This window comes from Agelaius phoeniceus, chromosome 5 (assembly GCF_051311805.1).
Source record: "Agelaius phoeniceus isolate bAgePho1 chromosome 5, bAgePho1.hap1, whole genome shotgun sequence".
Taxonomy (NCBI): Eukaryota; Metazoa; Chordata; class Aves; order Passeriformes; family Icteridae; genus Agelaius; species Agelaius phoeniceus.
Window position 1 is genome coordinate 59,159,807 of NC_135269.1, and position 9,953 is coordinate 59,169,759.

General features: G+C 44.1%; 1 protein-coding gene across 4 annotated transcripts; it reads right to left on the reverse strand.

Moving 5' to 3' along the window:
- Positions 1 to 1,290: 1,290 nt before the first annotated feature.
- Positions 1,291 to 9,083, reverse strand: CBLL1 (Cbl proto-oncogene like 1). 4 transcript variants are annotated; one of them, XM_054631919.2, is made up of 6 exons: positions 9,019 to 9,083; positions 6,297 to 6,464; positions 5,852 to 5,949; positions 5,520 to 5,603; positions 4,633 to 4,706; positions 1,291 to 4,113 (listed from the first exon to the last, which is right to left on the reverse strand). In XM_054631919.2, the coding sequence occupies exons 1-6, from the start codon at positions 9,029 to 9,031 to the stop codon at positions 3,072 to 3,074; spliced, it is 1,479 nt and encodes a 492-aa protein (XP_054487894.1). In that variant the 5' UTR covers positions 9,032 to 9,083; the 3' UTR covers positions 1,291 to 3,071. The 4 variants fall into 4 exon arrangements, with proteins under 4 accessions (XP_054487894.1, XP_054487893.1, XP_054487895.1 ...); XM_054631918.2 differs by having other exon boundaries at positions 5,852 to 5,952; XM_054631920.2 differs by lacking the exon at positions 9,019 to 9,083 and adding an exon at positions 8,624 to 8,799 and having other exon boundaries at positions 5,852 to 5,952.
- Positions 9,084 to 9,953: the final 870 nt, after the last annotated feature.

Genomic DNA, 9,953 nt, shown 5'->3' on the forward strand with positions numbered 1-9,953 from the left:
TGAGATCTGCTTGGCAATGCTTCGGGAAGGTGATCACTGCCACAGACAAGGAGATTTATTCAAAACAAATGCAATTAATTAAATTCAAATGTTTGTCTTTACAGTAAGAAGGAATCCAAAGAAATCACATCTCACCATTTCTAACTCTGTCAATTACATAGTTAAATACAACACATGAATTCTGTAACCTCTCAGTAAAATGACCAGGTATTTATAAAAAAAACCAACCCAACCATCAAATCAAGGGAAAAAAAACCACCCTAAAACATACATAAAACCCATAAACAAACTGAAAAGACAGTTAACAGAGGGTTTCAAGCAGAGGAAGCATTTTTAAACTTTGTAAATATGGAAACATCAACAGTGCCCTTAGTTACATAGGTAATAGATTTATATATACAATCTAATCCAGATTTAATAATTAAAAAAATATATTTAAGTCTTCCTCTTAAAAGACAACATAGAAATTTGACTCAAGTCCAAGACCTGCCTACATAGGATGACTTTTCAGCTAAGTTCTCTATCACAGACTTTTGGTCCATGGTCATTAACCAGCTCAAGGGATCCCACTGATTTTTTTGGGTAACACATCATTGTCCCTATGATATATGTCACCTTTGTTTCAAATACAGAGAAAAAAATTCTCACACACTGTCTACAGTGACAATGATAGAGATACATTCATCTTCTGTGCTTCTTGATAGAGCAAAAAACTGCTGTTTTCCCTTAATCAATCTGCCTCAGCATTTTCAGGAAAGCACTTTAACAGTCACGTCCAGAATAGCTTTGGACACAGAAATATCTTGAACTCTTCATCTGGGTTAAGAGATGGGCGAACGTGGAACAGAAGCTTGCAGCCTGACTTACTTCAAAAACCCAGCACGGTGCAAAGCGTGGCCTCATCTCCTCACCACCTGTGCCTGTGGGTAGTGGCTCATTCCAGACTGTCAGATTTCCCAAACCCAGAGCAGGGGTGAAGTGGAGCACAGCACAGGCAGCTGGGGCCCTCTGAGCCCTGTGACACAGCTGTGCTGCTGGGCTCAGCTTGGCTGGGCAGAGCCAAAGGACGAGGATCAGACATGCAGCTTTCCTCAGATGAAGCCACGTGCTGTAACAGAATGTGCCTCCTCCCAGGCAACTTCACAGTGACAGAAGGGGTCCTGAAAAGTTCCTCATGTGTTTGTTAGTTACTGAAAGAAAAGAATGCTGGCAGAGACATTTTTGCCTTCACATGCATAGAAACAGTAAATTTTCAACCAGCCCATTTCACAGCACACTATCACAATCAGCCTCTTTTTCTTCACCACTGTATTTTATTTAAAATTACTTAGTTTTCAGAGCAACCAAACCAAATAACTCTCTCTTAGAAAGAAGTATGTTACAGCTAAGCAGATTTTCAAGCAGTTGACACTTACTGGCCATTTGCATATCCTGGAATTTATTTGTATCCCACCTCTAAAGAAGGTTTTACTTGAAAGGCAGTTCAAAAGATTTGGCCACAAGAAATCAATGGCAGTCAAGAACAGAATAAATCTAAAGAGCCCTTGCTCTACCAATTAAAAATATGAAGTTTAGACATAAAAATACAAAATTTGGAATGTTGCACTGTCACAGCTCTTTCATAAATTTAACACTTATGATTCTGGAAAAGAATTTTCACAAAATAAAAAGTAACATTGAGGCTTTAAGATGGCTCAGATTATTTGAGACAGTAGGAAACTACAAACTTTTAAAAAATCCCAAAGGACTTAATCTAAAAGCACCACTGCCAGAAACGTGGCATTTGGAAAAACAATGGTTCAGTGCAAATACTTATAAGAAATGGAAAGATAAACACTCCAACCAACAGACAGTACTGTCTTGTTAGTGTCTGCTTCTGCTACCAGCTGCACTAAAAAGGAACCTTCTCATTTTATATTATGTTTCTCTTTAAATGTATTCTCACAAAACAAAAATTTTGGACAAAAACAGAACTAAAAGCCTGCTGATATTGCTAGTTTTTGAGAAAAGCAAAACACCTAATGACTGACTGATCAACTAAACCTGTATCACAAAATCAAAGCAGATAAATAATGTGTACCTTTTTATTTCTACACAGGGGATTTCAGACCACTTTTCTCATGTTATCCAAATGGGAAGTTCTCCTACTGTACACATTATATAAAGTGAGAGAGGCAAGTGACTTCCCTGCCTAAAAGAAGCTGCTTTTCATGGACATGGCAAGCCAGTTCACAGCCACTTCCACACAAACACAGCCATAGGTAAACACAGTAGTTTGAATTCAACTCCACTGAGCAGCTTACATGTAAACAGAACCTTCCGAATCAAAACTAGCTTTAAAACAAACTCCAAATACTCAAACAAAAAAACCCAGAATACATGGTTTCATGTCATGCCCAAAGCTCTATCTTTGATAGATTCATTTTGATGCATAAAGAAAAAAGTGGAAAAGCTGGAATGTGGTAAACGCAGAATTCTGCATGTCTGATTTTTAGTGCCAAGAATTCGTTACAGCCTGAAATCCTCATGAGTAACAGTAAATGGCAGTAGGAGAAATATTAAAGTTCCTTTAATATTTCACTACACTGCTGTTTGGAAGGTATACGTGTTGAAATGGTGTCCCAGAACTATGTGTATGTTAACTTCATATAAAAACTCACCACATTTACAACCATATTTCAATTTAATTATTGTACACAGGTTAACAAAAACACTGGGTTTAACAAAAACAATATTCAGAATGGTACAACACGTGTTCATCTTCTCCAGGAAATAATATTACAAGTGATCATCTTAGGACAATTTAGCCACACTAGCAACAGGAGTTCTGTTAAAATGCAACTGTGGTCTACTAAGCCACTTATTTTAGCACTACAGAGTATTTGAAGTTAAGAGTCCTACGGCCAAGGCTTAAAAATCATTTAAGATTCAAACCTCAAAATGTCTTACAGTCAAAATGACGGTATTCTTAAAAAAACCACAACAAAATAACCCCAAAACAATTAATTAAAAGGCTTCTGTATTTAGTTTTATCCTCTTCATGGCATTCTCTATTCATACAGTTGCTTGTATCATTGGTAATAGGGTCTGTATCTGGCTTGATCAGGGTGATGTGGTCCAGGAAGGGGGGCCTGAGCAGGAGGCCCTTGCATCCTGGGAGGTGGAGGCGGCCCCCTTGGAGCTGGCCATATCCCTGGACTCATTCCCCCAGGCTGTGTGAAAGGGGGACTAAGAGTTCCTTGATCTTCGCTGAACTGTGGCAAAGAGTTGGGGTTATAGTGGTGGGGAGGGGGAGCATTGACATTTACAGGTGGGCCTCCGTGCTGCGGGGGGGGAGGTCCCGGAGGAGGATGGTTCATGTAGGGCGGCATCTGGGCGATGATGTGTCCGGGCGGCGGCGTGATGGGCGGCGGGGCAGAGGTCATGGGGGGCGGCGGCGCCTGGCTGTACACCATGTGGGGCGTGCCTGCCGCCTGCGGAGGGTGCTGCAGCGGGTGGCTGATGGGCGGCGGCGGCGGCGGGGGCGGCGCATAGTGCTGCTGGGGAGGCATGATGTGATGGGGGTGCGACACCACCGGCTGACCCTGGTACTCGGGATGATGGTGAGCAGGTGCGGGTGCCGGCGGGGGCGGCTCTCGAGCGCCCGAGTTGGAATCATCCTGGATGGGGACAGTTATTAGGTTGCTGTGCTTCCTCGTGGAGATGCGGAAGGTGTCCTGACTGACGGGGCGGGGGGGCGGCGGGGCCATGGACATCTCTGCGGGAGGAGCACGGATGTCCTCGTGGGGCTGGTTGTAGTGCTCGTGTGGCACGTGCTGCAGAGGAGGAGGTGGCATCATGATGTGCTGCTTGGGCGGAATGTGGCTCATGTGGTGCTTCTCGGGGGGCATTATGAAACGCTCGGGAATCTCGGCCGGCGGCGGGGCGATAGGAGGATGTACGGGTTCGATGGGGGGACGAGTAACAGGCTTGCCAGCTCTCATGTGACGGTGGTTGATGTGAGCTTGTAAGTCCCTCTGTGACAGGTAAGTTCTCTTGCATCCTTGAACAATGCTGCACATGAAGAGAGACCCTCGGACACACTGCTCGATTCGCTGCACAGGTTCGTTACAGCTAAATTAAAAGAGAATATTGATCTACTGTCATCACAGAGAGCTCAACATGCATTCTCCCTTGTTAACGTAATTAGACAAATTAGAACTGACAATTTTGCCCCACTGTAGCAATGAAAGAAACTTTTCAATGATTTTGAAGTTTACCTAGTTTATAAATATCGAAATGTAACTATGAAAGAACATAAAAATGTCATGAGGTAAAATTTTTAAATAGCATCTCTCAAACAAATTCTTCTGTGCATTAAAACATAACACGAGTCATTTTCACTAAGTAAATCAAACTGCCATTAATTCCTTTTTAAATTACAGCAGTAACAGGTTACCTACCCAAAACCAACAAAGTAAACACTGATCTCTTACAATCCCAAAATATGGAATAGGAACAACAAAGTTCAGAGCACACTACTGCCTCTGCTAAATGTACATAAATAAGAGTCATGTTAATAGAGTACCTGAAATAAGATATTTAAGTTACTTTCTTACACTTCCTTTAATAACAAATCTTGAGATAACTTACCCTGGACACATCTTGTCTCCCTTTTTCTCATGTAGTATAGCACAGTCATAGCAGAAAACATGCTTGCAAGGTATCTAGAAATAAAACATTTCTCTTAAGACATCATGTATAAGTATCTATGTCATTCTGCAGACTACAGTTCCTCCCTCCAGTACACAGCTTATAATAAAGTAACTAAGTTACCTATGAGGTGAACAAGCAAAGCAGTGGTTAACAATTTACAGCATCTTTGCACAGAAACCTAGAACAGTTTATGCTGAGTTTGGGGTTTTTTGGAGTAGTGTTGTTTGGGGTAAAGTGTAAAAAGTGTAAAAAACATTGGCAGAAGTTTGAGTCTTGCACTATCACCAACACTGAACTTTCACAGAAGCTGCATATGCAATCTGATTGCACTTGTCTTGCTGGCAAGGAAGGAAAGTTTTAAAAGCATTAACTGCCATTAAGTCAGATGCTGAAGCCTGTTACATCACGCTTATAAATCTAAATTAATCTCAGGGATTTTTAAGGGTACATAAAAAAGTGAACAGTGTTTTCTAACTTCACTGCAAGTCTTCAACTGAGATAAAAAGCTTATTTTCAAACCTAAGTGGTGTAAGGTCAAAACCCCAGAAACTGAAGGTTTTTTCCTTTGTCATGGTGTTCTGTTTTTTGTTTAACATTTTCAGGCTTACTTTATTGAATCAGGGGGTAAAGCAAAATCAGTCAGACAGATGGAACAAAAACACCTGAGCAGTGAAGGCTTCCAGCTCCATCCTGGTACTATTCTGCTGTTTATTCAGATGCCTGTTGAAATCAGTGATCTCTAGAAGCCTCATACAGACACAGTAAAACCTCATTTTATCCAAAGGGAAACCATGGCTGCATCTTCCACTGGTAATTTCACTCACCATGCGTCCATACATTTTGATGGGCAATCCACACTTATCACAGAAATGGACTGGTGTATCATCCTTCTCCCCCAGCAAGTTTATCTGGTAGGACAGAGAAAGGGGTGAGAAAACAAACCCCAACATCACTAAAGCGTCTCATTTCAATTATCATCAACAGACCCATTATTTCTGAATTAGTTGAAAAGGAAGCAAGAACGTCACAAACAGGAGAAAGCAGAGGATGTAATTTTAGGCAGAACAAAAACAACTGAAAAACTTTTAATTAACAAAGTATCTACCAGGACTATCTACAACTTGGTATGAAACACAGTCAAGATTCATGACTTTACCTTATAATCCCAAAAAATGGGTCCAGGAAATCTCCTTTGATTGCCAAACATTTCGCCTCCTTTACATTCGTATCGCTCCTCCTTGTTATAATCAAATTCTTCTGTGGAAAGGAGAAAGAGAAGAAAGACACGAGCCAACCACAACACTTTCATAACTGACACCAGCTGCTATTAAGAGCATGGGTCATTTTTACTGAAATCATCAAAAATGCCACAGCACTTCCAATCTGCTGAGCCCATTCTACAGAAAGGCAGAACCAAAGTAGTAAGACAGCCTTTTTTGGAAATGGGCACTACTGAAGCCCTACAGTGCAGCAGTACTTGCAGATTTGAAACTTGCTTTGTGTTTGGACAGAACACTGGACTTTTCAGTCTCTGAGTAAAGTCTCAAGCAATGCTGTGGAATAATACACTTCCCTACTATAGGGAATTTACATGAATTTACCTTCATCACCAGCTTGTGTCTTCGCAGGCATCCTGTTCATATTCCTTGGAGTTCGAGGTGCAGGTTTGGTTTTATTGGTCTGTTTTGAAATAAGCTTTATAGGGATTCTTCTACGGACATCAAGACCACCCAATGATCCTGAACTATTTGTTCCTTGCAAATCATTGTCTGTGAAAGAAAAATTTTGAAAGTATAGATTTTTTAAATTTATCTAGTAGTCTCTAAAGAGGTTAAATATTAACAGAAATGTTTTAAGAAATATTATTTTTAAAGCTTGCTTAAGATTCCTACAACATACCAAAATTTAATCACTACAAATAGGTATCTTCACAGACAATTTATTCCAGAAATCATGACAAAAAACTGTTTTGTGACCAGCAACAAATTTAGGAAATCTAGTTTAAAAATAAAGCTATTAAAATAACTTAGCCAGTCACACATTTTTCCACAACAGAAACATTAACCTTACAGCTTTTCTCACAGTGCGAAGAGCACTGGAGAGTCAATTCTTTGTACAACCTTGATTACACAGAATTTCTTATGTGAAAAGATAATTTTTACAATTTATGTATATTATTTATTAAAGTAGGAAGGAAACTAGTTCGTATATTAACTCAACATCTTGATATATCACTTGGAAAAAAAGTAGCACAAAAATACTGGTACTTAGGAATATGTAATTGTATCCTTCCTAAACTGAAAACTACTGTTCCCAGCTATATACAAAATTCTCCTTAACCAGATTTACATCTAAGTACCAGGGCAAACAAAGCAAGAAACAGCCTGACATATGATGCATCAGCAGGTACAGGCTCCAAGAGATAACATAGACCAGGTAATGCAACAAGCAACACCAATGAGGAGACATAACTCCCTCAACCTCCAGCAAGTTTATCTGAAACCACCCCACAGCACCTCATTCATACAAAAATGAAGTTACATCCTTCACAAATCTTCCCAGCTCACTGGGATTTTAACTGAAAATGCCACAGGTGTTTCAAAGCAGGGCATGCTCAGTCTGGAAGGGGTGAGCCCCGAGCAGTTCCAGCCCTGCAGTTCCACAGCCCTGGAATGACTGCAGAGGCCCCAAAGGACTGCAGTGCAGGACACTGAAATTAGGGTTCTTTAGTGTAATTCTGCACAATGCCTCACCAACTGCTGCCTCTCAAAGCCTGTAACCACCACACACAATGCAACAAGTAGAAGGAAAACCAAGAAAAAACGGGATAGCTCTCAAGTTTTTCAGCAGCTGCCAGCAAAGCTAGGAAATGTGTCAGTTGCAAAGTGGGACTGCGCCCTGACAGTCCTGTTCTTCCAAATCATCAAAAGCCCTCAGTTTCCTCAGACAGATCAAACTCCTCTTAGAACTATGGTTGACAGTTTCATTCTAAAAGGCAATATACAAAAACGCAAAACCAATAAAGCTGGTTTTCACTTCTGGTCATTTGTTATTTCTTTCAGCTGTCCGGAACCTGCAAACACTCAACTGTGTCATCAGGCTTCCCCAGGGAGTGCTTGACCAAGGCAGCAGAGGTAAAGCCACTTCTTTCTCACGTGTTGGGAAATTCTGTTTTCTACCAGAATACACAAAACCACAGTGCCATAAACCACAAACAGTTTCTGCAGCAACTCAGTCATCTGCAAACAGGGATAACTAAAAAGAATTTTAAAAATCAAAAACCTATTTATTAGTTAATCCACTGAACTGCCAAATACGTTCTGTCACTTTTCCTCCTTATATCCTTTCAAGCCAGGAATATTTACATGAGTCAGCTGTAACTAACCCAAACTAGGAAGTTTATTAGTCACTCATGCTTCATGGAAGGATAATAAATTCCAGTCAGCAGGAGCATAATTTGTGAGATGATGTCCAGAAAAAACTACGACAAACATACCAAACTTGTTGAGACTACCTAAAGAAGTTCTAATTAGAGGTGATGCAACCTACTGAAATGTCACCTTCATCAACTTAAGTTTTATTTTTGCATTTCCAGCTTTATTAAAATTCACAAATACTGCCCAAATGCTTTATACAGATAGAGTCATAACGCAATCTTTTGTAAGGGAAAGGAAAAAAACCTCCAAAACCACCCTAGCACAAAACCCACGTCCATTCATTTATTCACTGCACTACGCCAGCGCATGAACTAGCAAAGGATCCCAGCTACGCCAGCGCGCTCGCGGGCAAACGACACTCAAACCACGCAACCGAATTTAAGCACACGAGGAAGTTTCCTCTCGGGCCCCAAACAAACACGGAATCAGGAAACACATTATGGGCACCGATGCCGGGAAACGCCGCGAGCAAACGAGCGTCTCTGCCCCACCTCCGGCACGTCACGGCTGCATCCGGTGCTGCGGGCCCGGCACCCGGCCCGGCCGCGCCACCAGCGCCCGCCGCTCCGCCCGGGACGGGACGGGACGGGACGGGCCGTGCCGCCGGCAGCGGCCCCTCAGTCCGGCCCAGCGCCCTCGGGGCGGGGGCAGCGCCGGGCGCCGTCGGGCCAAGGTGGCACCGGGGCCGCCGCGCCTGCCCGGGCAGGGAGCAGGCCCCGCGGCGCGCCCGAGCCCCGCCGGCGCTCCCGGGGGCCGGGCCGGGCCCGCCGCCGCCGCCCCTGCGCCGCCCCGCGCCCGCCGGCCCCGCTTGGCCGCTCCCCGCCCGGCGGCGGGCGCGGGCCCGGCGGGCCGGGCTCGGACGGGCCCCCGGCCTCCCCCTGCTCACCATTGTGGTCCATGATGCGGCGCGGGGCGCTGTGGGAGCGGAAGGGCGCGGCCGGAAGCGGCGGCGGCGCGGGCGGGGCGCGGGCGGCGGGGCCCCGCTGGCCGAGCCCGGGTGAGCGCTCCGGGCCGGGCCGGGTGCGGCCGAGAGGGAACGCGGCAGCCCCGCGGTGCGGAGCCGCGGCTCGTGGGACTGCGAGGCGGCCCCCTGGGTTTGGGGGAAGGATGGAGTGAGAACATGAGCGGCTCTCTCCGTTCGGGAGCCGCGGAGGCCCCGGCCGGCCCCCTGTGCGGTGCGGGCCTCAGACACTCGGAAAGTGTGAGCGGCATCGCGCTCTCGGCTGCTGCTGGTCAGCCTCGAGTTGTGGCATGGAAATGGCACATTGCATGGAAATGGCACATTGCTGACACCCTGTACAAGTGATGGAACAGTGAATCTCCAGAAGCTTCACAGCTATAGAATTCACTAGCTCAGGAGAGGACTTAAATGTTAAATTTAGCGTTTTGTAATTCCCGTGTAATTCAGTGCGATGCTGAAGAATAGCACTGAAGAAAGGAAAGAAATAAAAATACAATGAAATCATAGGTTTTAAGTAGCAAATGGCCTCGAGCAGTCCTTCCACAGCCCTAAAGTACGGGTAACTCTACTCCATGTGCTTCACATGGGTGATTGTCTCACTAAAAGCCTCCCGGGTTGGGATCTTGTGCCCCTACAGACAATGTCTCTCATTATCTTTATAGCCTTAACATTTAAAAGCTACCATTAAAGTCTAGCATTTCTTGTCTTACCTGCACAAGGCAGAGGGAACAGGTTTTCCCTTTTGTCTTTGTTGATCCTCAGAACAGACCCAAGGGAAGAGTGACATTGATCCTTTCATAATATGCTTTATCTCCCCATAATAGGAATTCACAAAGAGAAGACGTAAAAAACCCAAAACC